The 27560-nt window shown below is 38.1% G+C and overlaps 2 protein-coding genes and 2 long non-coding RNA genes across 6 annotated transcripts; 2 read left to right on the forward strand and 2 right to left on the reverse strand.

The window, feature by feature from the left end:
- Positions 1–22: 22 nt before the first annotated feature.
- eIF4A (eukaryotic translation initiation factor 4A) lies at positions 23–12496 on the reverse strand. 3 transcript variants are annotated; one of them, XR_002544219.2, is made up of 11 exons: positions 12337–12496; positions 11343–11457; positions 9025–9172; positions 8713–8822; positions 8004–8169; positions 7089–7198; positions 4599–4707; positions 3834–4006; positions 1463–1632; positions 946–1271; positions 23–91 (listed from the first exon to the last, which is right to left on the reverse strand). XR_002544219.2 is itself a non-coding variant. In XM_022071584.2 (11 exons), exons 1-10 carry the CDS (start codon positions 12456–12458, stop codon positions 1127–1129), a joined length of 1368 nt encoding a protein of 455 aa, XP_021927276.1. In that variant the 5' UTR covers positions 12459–12496; the 3' UTR covers positions 23–91; positions 1089–1126. The 3 variants fall into 3 exon arrangements, 2 of the variants coding, with proteins under 2 accessions (XP_021927276.1, XP_021927275.1); XM_022071584.2 differs by having other exon boundaries at positions 1089–1271; XM_022071583.2 differs by having other exon boundaries at positions 23–1271.
- Positions 12497–12528: 32 nt separating this feature from the next.
- Positions 12529–14739, forward strand: LOC110833480 (uncharacterized). The gene is made up of 2 exons (XR_002544223.2): positions 12529–12705; positions 13957–14739. It is a non-coding gene; the product is annotated as an uncharacterized LOC110833480 (long non-coding RNA).
- Positions 14448–27529, reverse strand: LOC110833473 (uncharacterized). Its single transcript, XM_022071576.2, has 4 exons — positions 26745–27529; positions 21847–22031; positions 20359–20540; positions 14448–20031 (listed from the first exon to the last, which is right to left on the reverse strand). The coding sequence occupies exons 1-4, from the start codon at positions 26854–26856 to the stop codon at positions 18846–18848; spliced, it is 1665 nt and encodes a 554-aa protein (XP_021927268.1). The 5' UTR covers positions 26857–27529; the 3' UTR covers positions 14448–18845.
- On the forward strand, positions 21931–24103 carry LOC110833479 (uncharacterized). The gene is made up of 2 exons (XR_015538736.1): positions 21931–22052; positions 23510–24103. It is a non-coding gene; the product is annotated as an uncharacterized LOC110833479 (long non-coding RNA).
- Positions 27530–27560: the final 31 nt, after the last annotated feature.

Raw genomic sequence — 27560 nt, forward strand, 5'->3', positions numbered from 1 at the left:
GAAAAACCACTGTTTGCCAGACTTCAATTAGGAAATTTTGATCTTTATTTCCAAAACATTCTTCCGCACTGGTGGACTGGCCAAAATTTGCCTGTAAATACAGAAAAGCACTTTTATCATCAGTTCACTAAAAGCAATCCAAGATCAAACAGGGTTTCATTCTTTTAAGTTTTTAAAAACAAAAGATAACCGAGCTTTCTCACAGTATTTATTAATATGCTAAATAAGGTCGTACAAAATCGGTGATCTTCCATTCTAGTCAGAATTATATCTCGTCTCCTGCACCTTTTCTGATTAAAATAACCTTTCCAGAACCCAACTAATAATTTGCCTAGACAACAAAACACTTGATTATGCAAACATGGCACAAAGCTACTGCCTGCAAATCTAAAGTGGAGAGATTCTCCTCTCAATTTAGCCACCACCTGAATTGTGAAATGCTCTGTTGTCTTTTGAAAATGCCACACTCTAAAGACAAAGTTTAATTCAATGTACCTCACAATGTACTTTTGAAAAAAGGACATCCAACTATCTACCCAGGAAAGTACAGAATGGGCAATATCAGAAAATATAAACTGTGGAAGTTTTGTTATGTCCAGAGACAACTGCATCCAGGCAGACTCCTCAGTATGAAAATTACTAGGACCCAACATCCTGAACTTCACTCCAGCTCAGGTGGATACAATCCACAACAAATGTTTAAAGAATTAAATTAACCCTTCACTTATACAAATTCAAATGTCTAAAACTTATAATACAATGGAATCAAAATGAAAATTGAACTAATCAACCTACAAATCAATAACACCTGTTTAGTTTCTAAAACACAACACGGCCAATACCAAGAGATCAGTCCTTTAATTGGACCGAGCACAAATCAAGACAAGAACCTGTCGAAAACAGATTGCTATCATTAATGAGAGCTTAAGACTCCACCCACTTCACCTTAAATTAGAGTCTCGTACACAGGAATCCAGAGTAGCACGTCTCCGAATACTTCAAAAATAAGAACTCATTGCATGCCGACTCAGCATGAAATGGGAAATCGCAAGTCACAAAACGTGGCAGTCCAGAACCTCGATACTCACACCAACAGAACGCGACCCAACACAGAACAGCACTAGGCTTAGATTAAGTCTGCTACATTCATCGGCATCTCATCAATGTGGGTATTGTAGAACTGTTCAATGTCCTTCAGAGTACGTTTGTCTTCTTCAGTGACGAAATTTATAGCAACACCTTTCCTGCCAAAACGTCCACCACGGCCAATTCTGAAAAGGCATCGGAGTAACTAAAGCAATGCACATTATACCACAATGACCGAAGTCCACCAGAAAAATGTTACACAATAGTTTACTGAAACATTACTTTAAAATTAAAAGTTACCAAAGACCAAAACAATAATCTGAATTACGCATGTTCGAAACAAGAAACGTAATTTGTCAGGAAGTGATAAACATACCTATGAATATAATTTTCACGGTTTGATGGTAAATCATAGTTGATAACTAAGGACACCTGTTGTACATCAATACCGCGAGCCAGGAGGTCAGTTGTGATCAGCACTCGGCTAGATCCTGTTCGAAATTGTCGCATGATTAGATCTCTTTCACGCTGTTCCATGTCCCCATGCTGAAACCATACAAGTTCATATTAGATTCCATGCTCGACCGGCGTGGCAGAAGTTTCCATACAGGTCACAGTCATTCAAATGGGCCGGAAATTTGGCCATAAACAGGAAAAATCAAAATGTAGATATTCCTGCTGATCTTGTGTACACTTAAGTATGAACAGACTATTGACAAGTCATATAGATCCATCCCTCTCCACTTATCTTCCATCATCCAAATGCTGTTAAACTGTGAGGACATACAATATGCAGTTTATGTGTGATGCAGTCGTTGAACCTGCAACTTCTGTTCCTCCCTCGGAGGGAGAGACCATGTTCGCACCCACACAAAAGAACAGGCAGAATCATTGTTTTGTAACAATTGGTAGAGAGAGCAATTTACAGTGAACCCTACTCCACAATTACCACTGTAAATTCACTTGTCAATTGCGGTTTTATGGGCCACAACGCTGTGTAGTCTTGTACAGGATTATCAACGTTTTGTAGGAACATATAACCTCCATCTTCAGGATTGTGTCTGAGTAGTAATAGTCTGGCAAGTGCCAGATCGCAAATCATCACAAACCCCCTAACATTAATGTATACAAGTTTTTCTCTACCTACAACCGAATCTTTCAACTTCAGTACACAGTAAGGCACGCAACCTAGCACACAGATTTCTTAAGGTTGGAAAAATAACATTAATAGCTCATTCCAATAACATATTAAAACTTATCAATAACATACAAATATTTTCAAGAGCAAGCCTACAGATCCCAAAAGTCAGAAAAATCTTAATTAAATAAATGTTCATCTCAATACAATCCTCTCAGGCAACAAACAAGCGGTGTTAGCTCTGAACACAAACGCGTTTATGAGACCTTCCCTGCCAAACGTAGAAAGAAGAGACAACATTCCCAGAGAGAGAGAGAGAATGTATGGTGTGCGATGTTCCACTTCATCCTGAAGGCTGCTAAACACAACATCCACAGTCTATTAAAAGTAATGTAAAATATTTCTGTTTGAATCCGAAAATTTGCCATATTTCTTTTTACACAGAGCAAAAACCATGTCACTTGGCCCAGTACTCAAGAGGTGGGAAATTAAATGCTAGCAATGATATAAAAGTTTTTAACACATTCACTGACATTTCCATTTACTCGATGTACTTAATTAGCGCTAATGCCAAAAGCACCCGTACTGTAAAGGCAGATTCCTATTAAGGTTCATTTTACATGACAACGCATTACCAAAGGCCTTGTACTGTTTTCTCACTCTCGTATTTTCCCCTCACTCTGCCCTTTTATTTACTACGCACACTAATGTTTGGTTTTGCAGTGCCTTGGTGTGGTCCATCTGATAACTGATGACCAACAGTTCTGCAGTTGTGCGTTGGTGTTGCATTCACAGCTAAAATCTTGGCACAATACTTTTATGGGTCAAGCAAGAAGACGGCATAAAACGTAGGTAACAACGGTAAAAGGACAGGAACATCAAAGGGGGAGCCAAAGTGTATTGATATTTTTTACATCAATATACTTAAGGCTCGGACTACACCAATTTTGTTTTAAAAAACTTCTGCAGACAGGTTTATTCTTCTACTTTGTGCAGTGTGCTTTTTCGTGAGACTAAGAAACCATCTGTGAACAATTCTGGAAATCAGTAAGCTGTAAAGAATCGAGATCCCACGAGTAAAGACGGCCATACACCAAAGACTACTGAAGGAGTTTTCACTCCCATCTCAAAAAGAACAGCAAAGAAAATATTTTTGTTTTGTGTGGAGTTCCGCATCCTGAAGGCACTACACATCCTAAATTAGAGAAAAAATTTCTAAAAATGTTGAAATATGGCTAATTCTTTAATTTAAAACCCCATCTGCGGGCTTTAACACCTAGCATTTGATAAAACTGACCGCGGTGATTACCGAGAACACCTTTCATCAACTACATGTGACATAAAACTATGACAAATGACCAGGAAATCAGGATACTTTCCATGCATCCTAGAATTCCAGTCAATCCAAGTTAAAGCAACAAATTTCTACCCTCAGATTATTCCCAACGCCTTGTATTAGTCTCCATTTTAACCAACATAATTACTATTCGACGCAAGAAAATTGGCATGTTCCCTTCCTTATACCTTTTCCAAAAACAAAGAATCAATTTTACTTTATTTATAAGTATACCTACGATATCAATATGCATAGAATATTAGAACAAGTTACCATGGCAGACACAGTGAAGTCACGGTTGTGCATGTTCTCGGTCAGCCAATCCACTTTACGACGAGTGTTGCAGAAGATGACTGCCTGAGTGATACTCAATGTATCATACAAATCACACAATGTCTCCAATTTCCAATCTTCACGCTCAACAAATACAAAGAACTGCTTGATACCTGCAAACAGAATTGTCAACAAACTACAATGTAAAATAATTATATGCAAGGTCACAGAATAGCCGAAGTCCCGTTCAGAATCGACCGTTTACGACCACAGAATACCTTGAAGGTAAGGCAAAGTCTGTAGGAGACACAAAACATTATTAAACAGGGGCTTGAAAAGTACCAAGTTTCCCGCGTATTCCATCAATCATATTTATTTAATTCACTTCCCGTCAAATTTAAGAAACATCACTGTTGATCGAGAGAGGAGTCGACCGACACACAAAAAATGCAATCTTCAAACCTGTACCTTGAAGCACAAAATGAACGAACTTGAACAACGTTACACGATACGTACGTGGAAGTACACTGCATATAATCAGAACCTTGCGGATGTAATAAGATACAACGGGCAAGGAAATCACATTCTTAACAAAACACGGTCTACAAATGAATCTACAAGAGAAAATGAACATATCACCAAACAAGAAGAGACCTGTATGAACAGGGCACGTTACAAAGAAACGTATATTTGAGAAACGTTCCCTCCAATGCTAATAGATGACAAAACAATTACTAAACCAAATTCAGCAGTACTTAATAATACCTTCTAGGGTCAATTCTTCCTTCTTGACCAAAATGCGAATTGGATTCCTCATAAAGCAAGAAGTGACCTCTAGCACATCTGAAGGCATAGTAGCCGACAGCAAGATGACCTGCAAACAAAAAAAATTAGTATTTTTCCAATGTCCAATGCACACCTGCGGCAGTAATACGAAAGTCTTTCGACAAGCGAATGTAGGACGTCTGGCCCTAAATGGTAATAAAATCAAATATACACGTGAAATGAAAGCTGACGTTGAGGTGCACACTTTTCTAAGTGTTTTTTGTGCTTCATGAGGGCCACCTCTTAGGAACATGTGCACACAGCAATTAGAATAAGACGCACTCCATGCAGCAGGACATAGACGGTGTCGTGCGGACAGCCGAGTCCAAAACACATACAATAGAGTTCAATCAAGTGCACCCAAACTGAAATCTCCTGCTTACAAGAATATTACACTGCAGACTGTAGAAACATTCAGTAGCGCTCTGCTGACTATAACACAGATGTACACTTGCAACGACGAAGTTGAACGTCCATTAAAGGACTCTTAGTGCGGTACACTCGATGACACAGCAATGAATTTAAAAACTGAAAAATAAAACCCATAACATATCTACGGGCTTGCAGTAAGGGATTCCACAGAATTCGTGAAGACGACTCTCTCATCACAGAGACTTCAAGCTTAACAAATCTTGTGTTACTGTTAAATATAAGTACTTCGAACAAAATCCAACATCAGAACGTATTTCAGCTCGTGAATTTGGGTTCGTATGTTAAGCTTGTGTGTAGGAGGCCACGATTAAATCACACCCAAAGTTAAATTCTTATACAACTGCATAAAATTTAAATTATACTAAAATAACTTTTTAAACTTGTTGGATATGACCTCAAAGTTTTTCATTTGCCATATTTGTAACTCTTGACTTATAAACAGTGTCCAATACATGATATTTAGGTAAGTTTATTTCAATGTCAGTTCTTACTTACCATGAATGAACTGATATGCAAAATAATTTTTTTCACAGCTGCCATGTTACTGTTTTTTAGTTTCTTGGAAAGAAAAAAAGGTAAAAAAAAGTTGCACATTTTGCGTTTCTCTTACTGTGCTCGGCAAAACACTTTTCGCAAAATATGCTCGAGGGTCGCATAAAAGAATAACACTGATGTACTAATGAATTTTATAACACAGGAAAACAAAATTATCGCAGCGCAGACAATGTTGCGTGCATTTCTAGTGCGACGACGTATACCCACAGGACATGTTGCAGGACTACAGGGGTCACTTAAATTCCCGCTGAATCACATTTCTTTCCAAGTACAGTCCGCACACCTTGTTTTATGAAGTTGGGCCTCGGAGCAGACACAAAATCTTCAGACCTCAATTCCCTCGTGGCCAGCAAACAGGTACACCCGTCATCGCATTAAGCCAGACGTAAAACTGTTCCATAAAATACGCGACAGATTTATTTTCATTTTCTGCATAGCTCATATAGCTGTAAATTAAAATTACTCAAATATTTTGTCGCCAAATGGGATCCATACCAGTAAAAACTTTTCTGCTCATTTTTTTTTCCAGTAGCTGGATATGGATTTCAGACGTAGTGGGATGGAAGAGGACAGACCTTCAAAAGAATCCACTTTTCTCATTTTCATACCTTGTACGTAGGCTGATGTGATAAAACAAAAAGTTTGAAGCTGGTACTAAGTACAGTCACAGGCACAAAAAACTGGTAATGCAGTCGCAAACAATCTTTACCCTTGTGCTTAAATGAAGAGTTAAGAATGTACACTTACATATAAAATTCAACACACTTTTCTTTTAAAAAGTAACTTTAATTGTAATAGTTTTATCCAGCATCCGCTTTCTTTGCCCGTCAAACAGCATCATTTGGTCTCTAAGAGGGATTTGTTCTTTTGGATTTGTAACTTATCTTTTTCAATTCCCATTTTTTTCGTACACTTTCCCCACTGACAAACCCACACTTCCTTTTCTTCAAAACTCTCAAGTACATCCAGCATCAAACACAAAATTCCTTCATCCACTGCCATTTCTACTCTTCTCAGAGACGCGATTACCGTTTTTACAAACCCGATGCCGCGGTCTTCCCTTCTCTGTACCTTCCAAATGCAGAATTACTTACCTGATACTGCAGACCTTTACGGATTCCGAAGTTTCTGACAACAAAACCTCATTTCCAATTGAAACGTGCACGGCAGCTCGTTACCAGACCAACACCTATATTTCTGAAATGGGAGGCAGCATTCAAAATGCCAACCACAAACTTCTGAAGACGCATTAGTCGCCACTTACCTTCGCGTTTACGGACACCGCTACGCGGCGTGCTTTTGTTTGTAACGCATGAAAGAACTGCAGTTATAATAAAATGTTGCAAGTGGGTTTCTCAAACTTGTTATCCAAACGCTTCCAGCATTCTACGAAAGGAAAACCATCCGCTCGCAAACAATTTCATACCGAATTTGATACTTTACCTGAACTTCACTACTCAGTGTTTTGAAGACGTCGTGTATCTGATCTTTGAAACCTCGTGACAACATTTCGTCGGCTTCATCCAAAACGAATAACTTAATGCTGCTCGTCCCTAGAACAGAAGAGGCGTGAATACGTAAGACATCACAATACAGAGTTCTCAGGAGATTAACGCCATTGTTAAGAGGTACCAACATTATCAGGCCCCGCAAAGAAAAGAGTGAACACCTGCCGACCGCAATTTCATCTGACAGCCGAAGAGTTTCACGTTCCATCGGCCAAGTGAAACGAAGGGAAGGGAAGGGAATCGGAGAGTTTACGCACTTGCATCATCGGGCAGGCATTTTCTGTATACTGCAGTTTTACGGCGAGTTTGCATCACCGGGAAGGAAAGGCCCGTTCACATTAACAGCACGTTCCACAAGAACGTGAAGTTGGCATTAACGTCTATTCGTATCTCCCCTGCACAGACGACGGCTGCCGAGCTTCGTGCATTTCTGTCACGTGCTCATGTGAGCCAATCAACTTCAAACAGTTGATGTATAAAGTACATAAAGCAGAGGCCATTTCTGTGTATTAATCTGCAACAACTTCAAACTTCATCTGTTTGCGGTGGGAACTTGAAATCAGCTCTTCACACAGAATTAAAACCACGTATAAAATTTCCAAGTGAAAATTCTGCAACTCGCTTTGCAGCTCTGAACACCGATTTAAACTTTCTTTGTAATGTTACTCGAATCTCAAAATACAGTAAAACAAGGATTAAAAATGATCTTGTTCGGCAAATAGTGTACAGAAAACGAAGAGGGGGGAGGCAGCAAGTCACGTGCCCTCAGTTCAGCAAAAAATGAGATACTGAAAATCTGATGCATCCACCAGATTACCGAAGTACCAGAGTCACAAGTCAAGTTACTTACTTAGAGCTCGTCTACTGATCATGTCAAACACCCGACCGGGAGTGCCCACCACAACGTGAACACCCGTGTCCAGTTTCCTCATGTCCTCTCGGACGTTCGTGCCGCCGATGCAGGCGTGGCACTGGGCGCTCATGAAGTCGCCCAAAGCTATGACCACCTTCTGAATCTGTTGACAACGGAAACGGCATTCAGAGGAGAACCGAAAATTTTCACGACATCCACAAGAATAGAATGTAAGAGTAGACTCCATTTTGGCTGAAAGTTTTCAAATGCATTCTCTACGATGCTCAAACCCTCACTTATTTCAGGTACACGACACAGCTATCAAAACACAACACACAACGCTGCTTTTCCAAGCAAACACACACTTTAAAAGAATTTCATCAAACTACATTATACACAAAAATTATTACCGTGCAACATATTTCAGATCACATACAATGAAAATACCAATTATCGGAGGTTTTACTTTGCTCTATTGGAAGTGGTAAGGACTTGTATTTCTATACTGCGCTTTTATTACAAAGACATTTTTAAAATTCAAATCAATTACACTTTGAACACACGTTAGAATCGAAACAAACACTAAAAATTACAGTCATCTATAAAATTGCCGTTACATTCTAAAATTCGACACAATAATTTTTTAAACAAAACACTTTATATGTACAAGTCACCAAGCAGATAGGTACAGGATGTGTTCAAATACCTGTTGCGCTAATTCTCTAGTCGGAGCCAAGATCAGAGCCTGACATTCATGGTTAGCTGTATCGATCTGCTGCAGTATAGAGATCGAGAACGTAGCAGTTTTACCAGTACCTGTAACAAAACAGCGCAATTTATACACAAAGCCTCTAGGACGACGACTTGCGGCGATACGAAACGTTTCGAAGACTCGTAGTAAAACGTGCCGACGATACGAAAATTCACGTATGAGCAGGTGTTCTTAATACAATGACGAGCAAAGAACAGAGTGGAAAAAATTCGTAGGTAATAAAAAAGTGAAGACGTAAAAACGTACCAGATTGGGCTTGAGCAATAACATCATGCCCTTTCACACATGGTATAATAGCACGCTGCTGAATAGCTGAAGGCTTTTCAAAACCATAAGCATAGATGCCTCTTAAGAGCTCCTCCTTCAAGTTCATATCATCAAAATTGTCGACAACCTGAAACAAAAAGTTAAGTAAACAAACCAACAAATCAATCATACACCGTTCTGGAAATATACAAAATAAACATAAAATATTGATTGTCTAATTCATTTCATAATTCTGATAAAATAAAGCAAATGGGGTTGCCTCACCATCTGCTGTCCTACGAACAAGGGTGAAGGACCCAAGATCTAACTAAGCATTTCGAAGCCTCGACAACAGCAGAAGTCCCTACACATCAAGGCCGTTAAACACGGACCAAATGGAGAATCGTGGTTTCCAAAGGTGTGTCGGAGTGGACCGTGGGAAAGGCGGTCACGATGACGATGGATCTGAGGTTCAATACTTGCAAACGATTTGTACCGTATCTTTACTTCAACAAATTATTTATGGATTTTAAAAAAAATTATTACGAATAATACACTGAAAAAACTGGGGAGAAAGATTGTACTGTAGGGCTTACATAGTTAGCAATTGTTCAAAATAGCCTCTGTCAGTTTTGACGCGCTCAATGCCTACTTTGACTAGCGACAGCGTTAAGTGCATGAAGAACTGCAACGTTATTAATTTATCTTGCATAAATAATCTACCACAGTTCTTCATGCATTCATACAACACGTTTTTCACGTGGTAGAAGAGACGCAGCCAAACCGATTCTTCATAATCTGCAAAAGTGGTATTTTGGACTTTGTCCATCATCTACGTTTCAACAAAATACCCTTTCAGAAGGTAGATCTACTTCCATCTTCAAGTAAAAAATGAAAAAGACAGAAACCTGAATGCATATTTCAATTGAGCAAATCCTCTACCCAAAGTAAGTTAGCGCCAAGAATTGGAGTTCATCTCTAAAAACATGTTCCCTTCTTTATGTTGCAACAAATTTTAAGACACTTTCTTCCGCTAGAATGTTACTGTCACACTACAACAAACTCCACGCCCTTCTCACAGACTGGGTACAAACACCTCTTACCAGGTAGACCTACATCCTGAAGGAGATGAACAACATTCTTTCTCCCACTGCACAATTCAGTAAACCTCACATCATCCTTACTAAAAAAACAAGCACATTCTACCGCTAAATCACCATTCCTCTTAGTAAGTTTGAACATCAAACTACTGAAGAGAAGAAAGCAGAAAAGTGGTAAAATTCACCATCCGATCAGTATATGGATGCAGTTTCAAACAAACAGATCAATAACTGCAGTTTGAACTCCATATCAAAGTAAACACTCCTGCCTCATTAAGTAGTGCCCCCAGGCAAACACTAGGACACTACCTTAAAATTAGGATATGACCACTTCCTTCAACATCTTTTCCAATAAATCATTCATTAACCTTTTACAGCTCAGTGGCAACTATATGTACCGCCTGATATAACAATCAACAACGCTGAATTCTGCCAGTGGATTGTAGTTATGTTTCAATAATTCTCAGGATGAACAGTGATGTTTCCCTACCGGCCTAAACAATTTATCTTTATGACAGAGACCTGTTTCCTTTAAGGTTTAGGTGATCCTTGTCTTAAAGGGGTGAATCATCCTACCATTTGGCATTACACTGTCTGGCCTACTGACATCAAGTCAAACACAAATAAAAGACTCAAGGCAAATAGCATTAAACAGTGAAAAAAAGTCGGCAGTGGAACCACGGTTCCGGAGAATTTGACGTAAATACGTCTATACGGAAAGGAAGTTTATATATTGGCTTTATTCTAAATATTTCCTTTATACATGCTTTACAATTGAGATAAGTTTGATTAAGACTTTGCTTATTTAACTTCAATTAGTTACGCTTAAGATGGGTCTGTGGTAGCTGAATGTAATGTAAAGTATTGAAATGTAAGGTAGGGTTGATGGCTGTAATGTAACGCAACAATGCCGAGTAAACAGATGTCGTTTCCTACGTAATAATGAAAGCGGATTGTTGACGGCAATAATGTAACACAACAATGCCGAGTAAACAGATAACGTTTCCTAAGTAACATAACAATGAAGTTTGACGTTTCCTAGGTAACATAACAATGAAGTTACACTTTTTCGTTTCCCTTTTTCGTAACACATTTTTGCCGAATGACCCTTCCTTATAGACGTATTTACGTCAAAAAATATCTATGAACTCTGTATAACAGAAAATGTTTAAGCAACAAAATTCCTCTCTAGGAAATGTAAGGACACACACAACTCACCTCTTCCCAGTTTGATTCAATGATACCATCTGGGTCCATTCCAGGTGGTCCATCATAAGACTGTTCTTTTTCATTTGGCCCATTCTTAGATTCACCGCCAGACCAATCATCATTTCTACAAAATGAAGATTAGATACACAAAGCTCAAAAATAATCTTTAGAAACAGTAAATATACTGATGCTACACTAAACCATACACTTTGTAACATCAGATTTTACAGAATATCAAACAATTTCACTAAATTATCACACTACACAAAAAATTTCTACATTGATACAGAACATGCAACAATACCAGATTCGTGAATGAAACGTAACCAGTTAATGAAAATGTGCCTCAGAAAATTTATTTTTAATTGCACTTATACAGCGAAGGGCCGCATGTTTTTACGTCACTCATAAACCATGCATGCAGTGACCTCGCGTATTTCCCAACAAAGTGTTGCGATTGAGATACATTAAAATTTTGAACAAGATTACTACTTCCCTATTACTTTTATCGTTGTCCTCTTTTGAAACTTATTTTGAAGGCAGAATTCACAAAATGCAAAGTTTTCTTTCACTCTTGATAAGTGCACATGCCATACGTCATTTCTAAATGGTGAACTAGTCGCCAGGAGGCAACGAAAACGTGGTGCAAAGACAGCAAAATTGGAAAATGGGAAAGATGTGCCGAGTTCTACACAGTGTTCCAACAGCGGACCAACTTTAAAATCGCAACACAGGACATAAAATTTATCAGTAATAATTATACACTCCAGCAAAATGTCGTGGAAGAATAAACTTCAGGGTCCAATGACAAAACTCAGGCGATCGCCATGTTGGCACCTTTGCCATAAGATCAGAAACCTTGACAATACCAATCCATGAGGTTAATATTACTTAAAAATTTGGGAAGAATATACCTCAAAAGAAAACAAACACTGCTGCGCGGCTATAAATTCTACTAAAAAGGTACATACAAATTACACTTCTTATAAGGTTTAAGTCTTACCTTCTTTCAGACGAATACGACATGTTCCACTCACGATCAACGCGACGGAAAGGAGAATTCTCAGTAATATTCGTCAGTAGTATCCTTACACTAAAACACTCCCTAGCCTCACTACGATACATACATGAAGGCTAATAATAAACTTATATAATTGAGAATATTGTTGAACATACATTTAAAATGTACAGAAATATTCCAATATACTTAAAGTTAATGTAGATATAGGAGTTATTTTAATTCCGCGGAAGACTACAAGGAGTAGTTCTTCCAGGAAACTGACGTAATTGCCCATGGTGCCCTGCACCGAAACATTTGAATGTGCATTTTGCAAAGCATTATATTCAAATTATGAAGTAGAGACTGATAAAGGTGAGCTTTGTATATTAAAAACTACTATTAAATCCGAAGCTTCAATATCTTGGACGAACATATTTCTCGAAAAGGATTTTCCAACTATTCTACAAGTGGATAAAAGTACAATGAAGGATTCAAAGTAACGTTAACGTCATTAATTTGACTAGAAAAGATAAAGTTGTCCCTGTGCTTAGCCACACTACCCTGAACACGTGAAAGAATGGATATTTAGCCCCACGTATTCTTAACTTCGGCAATAGTGGTGACTGGGCGTCATCATGCCCAGCCACTTTACCCTAGTGTAGGAGTCCCATGTACCTACAAGATTAGGGCCTGGTTAGACCCCAGAGGTCACAAATTTCCTCTAAATTCAGCCTGGGTGCCTGCCCCAACCTCTGCCAGTTATTGAACTGTTGCCCAGCCCATGGTCTAATTCAGATAACTGACCTTAATTTACGTAAAATGAGTTTAAAACTATTCACCTGTTTAGTAGGATAGCAGATTCTCATGGTGAGTACTACAATGGCTATCTTCTGGGTTATATGCTATGTAGTGTGGTAAACTACCAGACAACATGTTACTACAAACCAGAAGACAGCCATCCATGGAACTAGTAGTTTATTTTGGTTGGATATTAATTATGATAATGGGCACGCACAAATATTTTTGGCAATAAACACTGATTCAATTCTGTGGCATATCAAGAACATGAAGCTAAACTACTGCATTGCAGTGTTTATTTTGCTTTTCCCTTACATCCAACCAGACTCACTGCATCCACTTTCATAAAATAAAAGCCAAATTATTGGTATTGTTTTGATCTTCATGTTTTCCATTTCAGTCATGAAAATTATATATTTGTTATTATTCAAAAATAACTTCATCCACATTATGGAGTATTGTCAATTACAAACTGCGAAGCTAATAAAATATATTTCCAGTTACTAGATATTGTTTCCAGAACAACACGTCAGAAAGATTGTCTTCCATATAAAAAACAACCCAACTACAACAGTATTTTTAAGCTCTGGTGACATCAGTCCCAGCATTTTTTAGGGTTTTCTTCTTTTTAGGAAGAATCTGCAGAACAGTTTTACAATTGTCAACATTGACTGATGCCAGACATGTCACAAACGCTTCCTGTACCCCCAAATTTTGTCACCAGTCAGTGTGTTCTTGTCATAATTTGTACCTCCTTGCCAAGATACACATTGCTAAATTTTTCACAAACAGCAGCAAATGATTTTGATGTGAATTTATTTACAGTTTATTTAATGATGTAGCCCGGACTGCACAGCACTGAATGAGGGGATGATAGTGAACAATGAATTGGAAAGGATGTGGAAGGAAGCAGTCATGGCCTAATTTAAGGTACTACCTGGCAATTTCCTGGAGGGACTGAGGAAAACCATGAAATAACTCATTCAGTATAGCTGGTCTCTGAGCCGAGATTTGAACCCGGGACTTCCCAAATATGAAGTAGGTCAACCACGACATTTGGTGATTTTGATGCGAAGTAATGTTCAACAACGAACACATTCTACTCATGAATACACCATGTTCATACCTGCACAATTTTTGTGCCACTGGCATGAACAGCGGCCTACCACCCAGGGTAACCATGACTCCATTGTCATGGGGGGGTTGTCTCGTTTAGGTCGGATAATCAGGACTCTACTGTATATCACCAAAGAAATATTTACTTTATTTTCTTAGTAAAAACACAAGAGAATCCCCCCCCCACACTAAAACAACAGTAATCATGGCATATTTATTACTTTAAAAATATACAAAAGTACTGCTTATTTGAACAAGGACTTGTAATATATATAAAATATTCAACTTTCAGAATGCTGCAAAATACACACAGCAGCAAACACTACAATTGAACTTACAAAAACATATCTGTAGGATCCATCAACATGGAAGACATGCATCATTACTGGTTCTCTTATGTACAATCTTGAAAAGTTTGTCTTATGTAAATTTTCATAAAAAACTAAATGGCATCTCAGGACAAGACAGATTAACACTATAATTCCTTAAACATTTATATAAAAATCCAAACTTCCTTCCACATACCAAACTGAAATGACACTGCTTCCATCTAGCGCCTGATGTATTCTTTGCAAATAATTGATTAAACAGCTAAAAGGAAGCTTAAGGCATTATTAACCCCTACCCTCATTAATATTTTTCTGTATCTATGATTGATCAGAAAAAAAAATATTTCACACTTGGAATACGCCCATGAAGATGAGATTATTTTATATGTGTCCTGATGAAATACATGTAATCGTACTGTGCAAAATTATGTTTATTTTATTGTAATTATTATTATCCAGAGCTATCACAGGCCACTTCCCATCGTTTGTAAAAATTAACTTCTCTACAATCACGGCACACAAATGATTCTGCAGCTTGCATGGAAACTTATGACACATGCTACAGACGCTTAAGAGTCCTCCTTATTTGTGTGCAATCTGGTGTCAAAATACATAAACATATATGGCTTATGAGAGTACAGAAGTCCATCAGTTACTTACATCTATAGTCTGACATACAGTGGACTCTAGTTAATTGGGACACATCGGGACTAAAATAATTTGACCCAATTAAGCGAAGTTCCACGTAAAGAATTAAAGAGGTTTCTCTTTAAGATTTGTCCCAAATATACGGGCTGCCCCGATTAACCGATGGCCCAATTAACCGGAATCTATTGTACACATTTTCTTCATGACCAGAATTAACTTGGTTTAGTAATGGGACAGAAGAAGCAATATTGTCCCAAATTAACTCAAGGGAAATTTTCTTTTTTGTAAAAATCAATAACCTGACATATCTCGAAATAAGGGAAATGGTTAAATATATGGTGATCACATATGACACCCATACAAATAATTTAATTCACGTAACAGAATCAAAACTGTTTTGTAAAGCAACTGGAAGTAAAAACAGCTTCATTTTAATTGCAGTCACAGTTTTCTGAAAATAAATCAATGTCTGTATTAATACAGTACATGACCCGAAATGACGGAATGTCAGTAACTTAATGGTATGGCATTAAAATGATAAGAGTCTACATTCTACAACTTCATAAAATTACAGGATTAAGTGTTTATGGATACAGTGTTCATACTGTCACCTACATCATCCCACACACAATGTACATTAAAGCACAAACATAATTTCTTATGGCAAAACTCTTCAGTCAGGAAAACAACACAAAAATTAAATATATTTTGAAATTAAAAACGTTAAAAATAGTAAGTGTTAATATGGCTGTCCGATGCGTTCCAGTCTCCTCACCAGAGTTCTTACGTAATATCTCATTAGCACCCTTACAGTGGTAACATATAAAAGCAGAAATGTTTAACAATTAATTAAAGAAAGCGCATTATATAAAATATCTTCAACGAATAATGTATTTTCATTAATATGGCACAAAAAGATCATATATTAATATTCACAGTATGTTAGTTGTATATAAAAGATTAGCTTATCAGTCAAAACTTAAAGTAAAAACTATAAACTTAAAGATGATAAATGTAGATGACCGGCATAATATCATAAAAGACTACCCATTTCATTCTCACATTTCTAAGCCTCAGAGGGTGAGTCATGGAATGATGTTTTCGTGGGACTGAAACTGAAAGAGTAAGAAAGTCTCATGTTTGACATGACGGCGTATTCAGTAGCCGATTAAGTAAACGAAGAGGAAACATTTATGAAATATAACAAGCCAGAAAGACATACTGAAGGATATTAAAAAAATAATACCACATTTATTGTTACAGCAAAACAGATGAATAAAAAATAAATGAATACAATGAAATAGGCGTATTAATGAGCGCATGCAGAGCAATACGCACTATTATAAACATGGAACACAGGTATAGTTGGGAAAATGCCTGTGGACTAGTACAGAAACATCAACACAAACATACAGATACACCCCCTCCCCCCCCACACACCAAGAAACAGATAAATAACAAATGTTCTTCTATGTGTAAAACTTAATCCTACCATATTTTACCACAGAAAAAAATTATATATACATATATATGTACGCAAAACGTACTCAGAAATCAAATTAATATTACAGTATATAACACAGACATAAACAGCGAAAGACCTAAATCAAGAAACAACTTAAGAATGTGCCATATCATTTGGATATAGAAAATCCTACTTAATAGCTTAGCATCACTCAAACACAGGATAAATATGACACAAACCACCACAGCATATGAAGAACTTTAAATCATAGTACGAAGTCTGCTTGATACTGGGTTTAAATATATCGTACAATACAGTGCAATCAACAACAACTTGAATCAAGCAGTGTAAAAATTTAAGAATTTTAACATCTGTAACAACTGTAAAAGTAACAATATTTCCCTGAATACATCCCTGAAGATGAATGTATATCATAAAGACATGTGAGACACCATGAAACAGATGAAGTTTACACAGTGTGACAAGTTGTATTCCGATGGTCGTTAATAAGGCCTGTAAATGTACACAACAGAACACGGCTGTTTCACGGGGTTGCTCTGGAACAAAATCAGATCTGCAGGAACATGAAAGGTCTTCACATGAATGGAACACGCCCCACAACCAGTAGCGTGCTCTCTGAATACTGTTGAAACACCAGAAAACGAATGGACGCAAAAGTAAGAAAGTCGGCCAGGAACAAGAATTCATATCCGGCTCATCACAGGACAGAGAGCACATACTACTATATAACCAGAGGAATTTACGAAGAGACACACAGCTGGGAAAATTGTGGCAAGCCTGTTCCTCAAATGTAACGACTTTTTAAGAAACAAACCTTTGCTGTAAAAGGATCGTGCAACTGTATCACCGTGCTGCTGAGAGCACCTGTCATAACTGAATATCATAGCACCTGGAAGCACTCATTTGTTTTTCATACTAACTTCTGAAGCGTTACTGACTACATAATTATGATCATTAAATCATAATTTTTGAATATGTAACATCTGTAAAAAAAGACTAGCAACATAGTTTACTTATTTATGCTTCATTTAATTACGCACAAACAATGTAGCGCTGAATGTAGGACAATAAACAGAAATAAGACGAAGCAGGAGAGACCTTGCAGCTGACTAAAGAAATTGTTTGTTGTGACTAAGCTGTTAACGCCATACTGCTAAGGTTCCATAACCCTCAAACGAATGGAGCACAGAGCTGGATGTGATGGTTCAGTCACATATATGATATTTTTATGAGGGACTTAAAAATAACACATTAAAAAAATAAGAATGGCAGAAATACATCATCGTCTGTGGTGCTTCGGCCCATTTCAGGGCATGATCTCCCCGCTTAGGAGGATTCTTGGTCTGGCAGAAGTATAAGGGTCAGTTATACACACTAGAAAAATACGAAATTTTAATATAAACGTGAGTTCAAAAAAGCTGCTTCTTTTCTAACGCTGCCAGTCGTTTGTCCTTAGGTTTTCAGAGTTGGAGTTCAATGCACGACTTCAGTTTTTGGGACAAACTACACAAAATCTCTTTTCTGCCACTCTACCTCATCTGTTTTTGTTTTTTTTAATATTTCAAAGAATATAAAGGATAAAGGGGGACAAAACAAAACAGGTATGATTGCCAGTCTGATTATTTTGCAAATTCAGAATGGGGGAAAATTGATTCAAACTTAATCCTTTTAAAGCCTAGTTGTACTTATACGCAACAGCTGCTTTAACAATCAATAAGTCTGCATTTTTATTTGTGTGTTTCGTAAGATTGTCAGTGCAAACAGTGATTATTTACTTAAACAGAGTTAACCAGTTCATCTTTGTAATGCAAAAGCATGGTGTTTACTTTGCAGTACAGATTGAATTATTAAATATTATTTACAATGTTAAATGGTCAACAGTCTACATTTTATCTGGAGATTCCAAGTTCAAGACTGCGATAAATAGACTACAATTTATTTTACAAATCTCTGCAGTTTGAAGCATTTAAATGCCGATTTAATCCAGCTGTGAGGTCGCATGAGAAAATTTAAATTTTCGTATATTAATGATTAAATGTATAATTTTATTTTCTATAAAATTCGGTTGATTTCTGGAGAAGACTATTAATTTGGTACATGTTTTCACATGAATCTACTCTGAAAGGACCGGGTATTCACATAAATGCACATCCTAGTATTAGGAACAACACAGCAACAGGAAATACAACATAAACAGACATCCTAGGATAACAGCTCGATATGAGATAAGTTATGTCATCTTCTTCGTGCTCTATGCCATCGCGGGTTGGCACTTCCACAATAACAATTTCATCGGACCAGAACGTTATAGGGAAATTGCACTCTGTCTGATTGAAACAAGCCCTGCTATGCTTGGCGTACTGGTACGTGGGTTTGTGAATATTAAACACTGCGTGTATATCATTCTGTACGTAATCATTATCACTGTAAAATATATAGTAATAGTAGCCATCTGCAATTACTTCATGAACAGTTTCCATAGTACCATGTTTTTCAATAGCGTGTACGTCCGAACACGTAGGTGATGGAAGAAAGCTCTGTGCAAGCAGTATCTGTCCGTCGTAACATGTAAGAAGACTGTTCTCAAAGCTAGAGACGGATGACTCTGTATCATCCGTTTCGGACATATTCCCAGCGTTGCCGCCGTGTTCAATACCGCCGTCCAATATATGCGTGGCACCAAAGTGCACAGCTCTCTTCACTTTCTGAGGTGTTTTGCCTTGGATTTCTCCCTCTTCATCGTTCTTACGAAGTCTATTTTCACTGATCGCCGCTCCCGACATTCTCTCGCTTTCGTCCTTCCTCCCGCGCTTCGGAGACCCTTCCAAATGCTTGTTTTGTCTGCTCCTCTGTTCCTTCTTGTTACTATGGCTCTTTTTAGGATCTGATACGTGCGATTCAAAACCCTTAATTTTTTTCCTTGCATGCCGAACGTGCTGAGTGTTCTGTTTTACTAAAGAGCTGCTATTATTCGCAGAGTCTGTCTCATTTCTAATTGCTGAATGCCTCCTAATGAACTGATCAGCATAGTGTTCTAACGCCGTAATGTTATCCGTTTCTGCCAGCGTCTCGCTCGCATTAACCGCATCACCGGACTGATCCTCACCTTCAAAATCTTCAGCTGGAAGGTGTGTTACTCGTTTCAGAGGACTAGCCTCTTGCTTTGAATGTACTTCCTGAGCTACAGTATCAAATGTGACACGTACCTGCCCCTGACCACTTGCCATATTAGGGTGAACAGCCCCTTCCTTGTGGTCCAACAAACCACACGTTTTAAGATTTTTCTCTCCCTTAACAACCATAACTCTGGACCCTTCATATCTGTAACAAAAAAGATTTCATCTAGATACTTAAAAGACGAGTTAACTAGTCTAATACCAGGTTGGTAACTGTCAGCTTCTTTCCCAGAAAGACTCTTTCATCATGGAATGAGACTGCCAACAGGGGCACTTCATATTCCATGTATATTTGCGGATAAAAGTCTGAGGAAATTCGACACGAGTTTTAAAATCTGTTAAGACAATGGGAGACGTACAAATAAAATAACTTTTTGTTCACATGAAGCGCGAAATTCATCATCGGATACTTCATAGTGACATTAAATTTGTCTGCATTTTATATTCAATCTGAAGTGAATATAAAACAAACCTCGAACATACTGACAGGACGACTGTTGAACCTTTGAGGAGATAGAATCCCCAGTATTCCAATGTGTCGTCTGGCAACGACATGCTCTTCTTCAGGCGGATGTGCTTCCTATTGGGGCTCAAGTCGGGCATACCTGCCAGTTGGAAAGCGTGAAATGATGAATTCATTTTCAGAGAATGCCCCTGAAACAATAACAAATTAAAATAATTCAATTGTAACACTGTCAGAATGTTTAAGAATAGATTGGGTCCATGTTGATTTATTACGGAAAGCAACGAATAAAAATTGTAATTACCAATTTAAGAATAATAATGTATTTCAAATTGAAATGATGATTTGTAAATAGATTAGTTCATTAGGTCATCATAAAGGAAAGAGAAATGATTCTCTTAGCATTTCTCCCAACATGAAAACCGAGGAACGGGAATAAGGAGGCAGAAGAATGCAATAATCCAACGAGAATGATGGTTAAAGTGTCATCATAAAACATCATCGCTCCACTAAGTGTGGGCTGATACATCTTGCTACAGATAACAACACTTCATTAAATGGCATTTTCAAAAGAGATAAACGTAATGGATAAGCTGAGCCTACCGAGTGAATGTCAGAAGGAATGGATAGAAATTGGATAAAGGGAACTGAAGTCCCTACGTCAGAACGTTCAATGTTTCCCAGACACGCAGACACGTTCACCCCTTGTCGTCGACTCAGAGACTGCCAAGGTTATAAACGAGGACAATTTATTTTTAAAAAATGCTATTAATTACATTTAGTATTGTAAACTGGTTAAGACATTGCTCAGAAATTTTCTTTAACAAACTGGGTCATAAGGGAGACATTTGAAACTTCAGTATCAGATTTAGTTTCTTTTGCTGTGATTTGCGTGGTTCTCCCTTCGTATGTTTATTAGTTCATGAAATTACACTCTTAATTAGGCTGAACAGTTGCTCACTGCAATAGGAACTGTCAAATACCGATGATATCGTCCGAAACATCATACGCTGAATTTCCCCAGAAGATAATTCTTCTTCAATTCTTTTATTTTCAAAGCTATATTAAAACTGATGCTTGCTTTGTTGTTAGTAGCAAATGTAATGAAGTCTGTGTCGTCAAAATTTAAGGCGAGTTTAATGGCTTCGAACCAGTTGTTCAGGTCAGGAGAGACGTCACTGACTGCAGCCTATAATTCTGAGAAACTATTCATCACAATTCCATAAATAAAACAATTTCTGTCAATCAGAGATACTTTATAATCTAATCTTGGCACTGAAACACACATACAAAATATAAAAAAAGAATCTTTCATATTATCTAGCATCCTACTGTAAAAGCTATTAGAAATTAATAGCATATCCCGCTGATGACAGATTCCTTTCTGCTATCTCACATCTGATCTCACATAATAACAAAACAGATTGTAAGTACTGAGGAACACCCAATGCCTAAGAGGGTTTTATCTCACTGTAACATGCAATTTGACAGTCATACCTGACAGAATACTGTAGATATGCCATCAAGAATTTCAAGCACGTCTGATTCCGCAACTGCATAGATAACATCTGCATAAATACTATGTCGGAGATACAATGGGATGATCAGGAGTACAGTAGGAAGAACGGCTGTCAGTAAACAGAACATTACAACACGACGTGCTCCATGCATCTTCCCACGCCCTGAAAAACAGCAGGTACAAAGTAAGTATGATAAAATAAGTGGTCCTAGAATATCACATTAAACTATTAAAAATGATTTACACTGAATATTTCAGCAATATACAATCTGGAGCCTTCTGCTGCGAAGTATCAGTCATCAGATATTACACTGAAACACAAAGAACAAAATGTCTCTTTATTTTCTTTTTTTGTTGTAACAACATGCTCTTGTCAGTCTCGGGTTTAACTTCTTGCATTATTATTATTAATTACAAATAGATAAAACATCGGACCTTTATCGCCCTACATGATATGATATCACTTTTTTAGGTTATGTTTACCCAAATGTTAATATAAACTCTGATGCTTACACGAAACCATCACAATTTTACTCTTTACTAAGGGGCATGTTATTAGCTCGGAAAGATACTATGGGACTCCTTGTATCAGCAGCATGAAAATTTGTTTTAACATTTAAGATATATTATACATAAATACACAGACTGAACGTTGATATAACTTACATAAGAACAGACGCTAGTTTTGTAGAAACTCTATGAAAATGAAGGCAACAAGAATTGAATTACTCTTATTAAATGTACGCAATCAACAAACGCCTAACCCTTCTTTCCTGTTTTGGACCGTTGCCTAAAATATTATCACAACTTTTTTAAGTAGTACGGTAGACTACACCGCTCCGTATGTCTAAGTATGCAAACTCGTCAGAACGACGGACATACTCTTTGATATTTTGCAAGAACATACAGTATTTAACGGGCGATCGAACACATGTGACCACAGAAGGTCTTGTATGTGGGCAAACAGGGCGGTCGCCCACGCAATCAAGCAGAATGGAGCAACAGAATTCCCCAGTACATCTCAAACGCCCTACTAATACATTTGAACAATTTATTTTGGTGAAACTGTAATCATCAGTACTTACACAAGGAAATACGTGCACTCAACTAATACTTTAATGTTATCCACATTTTGAATACTACATTATGTTTTTGTACTTCTTCGTAAAAAGTTACAGAATAATCTTTTCCATCCGCCATATCGTATTCATTGATGTTCTGTGCAGTGCTTTGCATTTTTCATGAACATGACCTACAACCTAACGACTGCGTCAATGTCTCCGCGTGTTTACAAGAAGTTGCAAAAGGCGCCCATGAGTTTCGTCACCGTCTGCTTATCTCATGTAACAAGTCGGCACACGCACAATGGATTTCCATAACATTTTCTGTTTTCACTTATATCTCTGCAGTTATTCCGTTTCTACCCAAATCAGTTTTACCGTCGCCAAAGAGCCAGAGCGTAAGAAGGGCATTAAACGACCCCGAACTCTATACAAGGCAACGTAAAACGACAAATACAATTGTATTATTATTATTATTTAGTGGTTTCGGCGAGTAATCAATAATAGACGATTACTGCTATTGTTATTTCTTCAAAAGTGGTCCTTGATGGTGTTGGTATTTCATTTCTGTTTGGCTTAGGTGCCCACGGATCGATGGATGAAGGGGCGACTGATATCGCAGTAGTTTCGAAGGTTACGTGTTCTTCACGCTTTTGCGAGGGACAAAAACACCTTACGGGCCTGTCCATATCTGTCTCTCGCGGGTCTTCTACGAGGGTAGACAACCTGCACGGTCAGGCGTCATTGCTGTGCAACAATGGGACAGGACGTCTCATCGTCGGAACACAGTGTGGTGTAACAATGACCTCCGATCGCATAAGTGTAAGAATTAGCAATGTGATGCAGCGTGAACTCCAAAGAGAACAACTTCCCAGTCTGGTTTCAGGGGACAGAAGAGTTACCTAACTAAAACGTGTCCGGCTGTGCCTTAATGTCCGGATTGTGTGACGGAGTTTTGAGACCAAAGCTGCCATTTGACATTCTATGACATCAACGAGCAATTCTCTCCGTTTGCAACACATAAGAGTCGGTGTTAAATTCAGAGATGTTCTAAAAACAGCTCTTGAAAGAAAAGTTAGGTTATGGCAAACTACCGACTTAGAAAGGTATTACATTATTTCATGTTGTGGCATGTATGTACATACGTATTTAAATAAACAGGATTAAATGTGAAGTGTAATAGCATTCTTAAGCTACACAACAACACATCTGCACCTGTAATAAATGAATGATGACACAAACGGGGCACAAAACATGGCGAAAAGCGCACTTGCCCTCAGAGACTCGAAATCAAACAACGCAACCGAAACTTTTTGTAACATGAGTCGTTTAGTATAAATTTAGTCCCAATCAAATTTAATTTAATAAAGATCGAAAGCCTATGGGCTGTCTTATATTACGAAGATTTCAAAGCTACCCATAAATTTAATTATATCACTTGCAACTTTTTTTTAACAACTATTATCTAATTATAACGACGAACTTATTCCATTATTTTACGATTCCGTATCAACTGACAGTTTTAAATATTAACAATGGAAACAAAGCATTTGGTCTCATCAATATAAGAAACAACCACATTTATTCATTGTCAAACTATAAAAATTCACGTTCCTTTTACAAAATCTCCGCCAAATAGACTATTATTTTTTTTAAACAGTTTGAAACAATGACTGCATTTATTTTATTGTCCTTGATAATAGCAGGACAATTAAAACACCTTTATGTTTGACATCGTGACAACTCGTAAGCCACGGACTGAGCTCAGGGACCAGTTTGTTTCTTCACCTTATCTTCCTTCTTCATACTCTTAAATATTTAATCCGACTGCCGTAAATAATGTGCATAATATCGCTTCGAATAAAGTTTCCCTCGTTTATTTCAGGAACCTTCGTATCGCCATCTCTAACAAAAATTACGCACACACTGGAATACATTTTTAAAAACATTTCCGCCAGGTATCGTTGTCAATTAGGCCTTGTGTCTGTCCCATAATCTTGGTTGCGTTTAAAAGCTCTTTGTCAATGTCCACGGCGTCGGGAAACACTTCGATTGACCGTCGAAGACTGCATTTTCGAACAGCCCCCCCGTGTTTTTGGGCAATGACCCCGACTTTCTAAGTCGATCTGAGGTTACATTTATCAATGTTGGGTCGTCTCTGTGGTAACCTCGAACTTGTTGGCGTACGCTTAGAACATACCGCCTTCACCTTCAAAGCTGAGGCGAGACCTTGGTATATGCACCAAGGTCCACGAGCGCAGAGATGGCTTTATAACCCAAAGACCTACACAGACATCTTCGCCGCCTTGAGAACCTAAAATCTCAAACACGTGACCTATTTCGTGAATCAACTAACAATGGGCGTCGTTAAACGCCTGGACTAGTCCAAGAACCGGAAGGTTCATTTCCATGTTCAAAAGAGCCCGTACACTGGTCTGTATCCCCCATGTCTTCAAAATAGAATTTAATATCGGCCTCCCTTCCCTTCTTCCGGATACGCTTTCCTTCATGTCTTCCGGTCAGAACTCAAAAGCGTGTTTCTAATCTCCACATGCCCAGTGCTCCGTCCCGCGGTGCAATCAAAATAAACGATGAAGCGATTTTCGAGTTTACTCTCTTCGTCCCCACGTGTTTCACTGCCATTTAGCACGTGTCTTATCGCGTGTACTTAAAAACCCTTAATTACAAGGAGATAACAGAATGACACGATTAATATTCAAACATCGCTGTGCATTCGTGCCACATAATGAATGATTTTCGTCGTGCTGATTGAACGACTCTGTGATGGGTGGTCACGTAGAGAGGCGAGAAGTGCATACAAAATTTTAGTCGGAAATGTAAGAGACCGCTTGGAAGATAACCTGGCCGTAGACAGGAGGATAATATTAATATGGGTACTGAAGAACCAAGGGGTGAAGGTATCGATTGGATTAATATGGCTGAGGTTAGTAGCCGGTATCGGACTCTTGTGAACAGCGTAGTGCATCTTTGGTTTCTGTAGAAGGCAGGGACTTTCTCGGACTAGCTGTGCGACTGTTAGCTTCTCAATAAGGCTTGTGATTCAAGTTCTGCCACATAATTCGAGAACGGACGGATTTTCATTAAATTTGGTGCAGACATTATGCAACCGGAGACTACTCCAAACTCATACAACCTACAAACAAACGTGTTGGATGTTCAAAATCGTGAGGATAATCTTCCGACATGATACAATTACCCATAATCAACACTCGTAACGCCATCCGCCACTGATCAAACAAGTCATTAGCGCTGCCACCTATGAATGGCCATTGTGAATTACTTGATATCACATTTATCCGTGCTGCAATCTATTAGTAGCTTGGCAATCAAAATGTCACTTACTAACTTCTGTTTATAAAATATAATTATTCAAACCGCGATAATGACTGACGCGTTAGGCGAAACACCGAATATTGTGGTTCTAATAAACGCGTAGGCCAAATCGAGAATGAGATGGGCTTTCCATGCAGCACGCACAAAAGCCATCAGCAACAAATAAAAATGTTTTGTCCGAGATGGAGGACGTGGGTAAAGGAAAATATTACAACGCATGTCAAAGAAATAAAGTTAGATAATGTGGGTCCGATGGTGGTTTCTTGTAAACACGGTTACAAATGTTTTCATTCCACGAACGGCGAGGAATTTTTCAAATAGCCTGGCGACCATCTTCTTAAGGACTTTGCCCGCACAGAGTTGGCTGAAAATCGCGTTCCGAAGCAACAACTTCATTTTCGTAGTGGTTCCTAATAAATTACGTGGCCATGATGTTCGTTGAAAGACGAATTTATACTTACGTTGAAGTCGCTGCAGAGAACTGTACTGGCACGTATGGTAGTAAGCAACATTGTTGTCAGTAACCACTTTTGCAGGTGTCATTTTTATGCATATAATTACAGACACAAGCATAAATAACCGGAAATATCACCGCATACGCACTGGCTAACAGAATGCCCATTCAATCATATTTCAGTACCGTTAAGTAATTGTATGGCCTGAACAGTTTCTATGTGTTTCGTAATTGGAGAAGTTTAACCTCACATTGTTACACTGGGCACGCCGTGCTAGACGCGATACACAACTGCTAGCAGAAACCGCTGAGAACAAGACTGCTGCATGACTTGGGACTCGACGTTTATCTTCCTGTAAAGTAAGACGCTACTCTGATGTCGCTTGTCACAAGTGTTGTTATGTAAACATCTTATTTTGTACACTTTTGGCTAGTTACCCCGCGCTACGCGTCTCCACTGAAAGATCGATATTGTTTACCCGGTGTTTGACTTTGGACACACTGTCGCTCTCAGTCTATTTGTTTGAGCTGTTTTGGTAATTTGAGCACACACACACTTCACGAGTTGAAAGTACCGCAAGGCACATTCAACGACCCGAAGACTGGGAAAAATTGACAGTGAAACCACGGTCCCGGAGAGTCTGACGTAAATACGTACTCCGTACCCAATAAATCTAAATCGCTGTCAGTAACTTGTTTCAAATCATCTTCAAACCATAACCGATCACATACATTGCAAGCGTATCCAAATCTATTTTCATTAAAATGCTTATGAAAATATTCTGTTGCATTGTCTTACCTTGGTTGTGCGATTCTCGCAGGA

This window comes from Zootermopsis nevadensis, unplaced genomic scaffold (genome assembly GCF_977971745.1).
Source record: "Zootermopsis nevadensis isolate Lab colony 2312 unplaced genomic scaffold, Znev_1.0 Znev_ptg000050l, whole genome shotgun sequence".
NCBI lineage: Eukaryota > Metazoa > Arthropoda > Insecta > Blattodea > Termopsidae > Zootermopsis > Zootermopsis nevadensis.

What these genes read in the sequence shown, in the direction of transcription:
- eIF4A (XM_022071584.2), bottom strand. Translation starts at nt 12,458, where the DNA reads ATGTATCGTAGTGAGGCTAGGGAGTGTTTTAGTGTAAGGATACTACTG. An exon ending in TATTGCTCAAGCCCAATCTG is followed by an intron (nt 8,823 to 9,024) that starts GTACGTTTTTAC and finishes GTTTTGTTACAG; the next exon opens with GTACTGGTAAAACTGCTACG. An exon ending in ACTTCACTGTGTCTGCCATG is followed by an intron (nt 1,633 to 3,833) that starts GTAACTTGTTCT and finishes GTATGGTTTCAG; the next exon opens with CATGGGGACATGGAACAGCG.
- LOC110833473 (XM_022071576.2), bottom strand. Translation starts at nt 26,856, where the DNA reads ATGCTTGTGTCTGTAATTATATGCATAAAAATGACACCTGCAAAAGTG. An exon ending in TTCTCTGCAGCGACTTCAAC is followed by an intron (nt 22,032 to 26,744) that starts GTAAGTATAAAT and finishes GCTGTTTTTCAG; the next exon opens with GGCGTGGGAAGATGCATGGA. An exon ending in TATCTACAGTATTCTGTCAG is followed by an intron (nt 20,541 to 21,846) that starts GTATGACTGTCA and finishes TTATTGTTTCAG; the next exon opens with GGGCATTCTCTGAAAATGAA.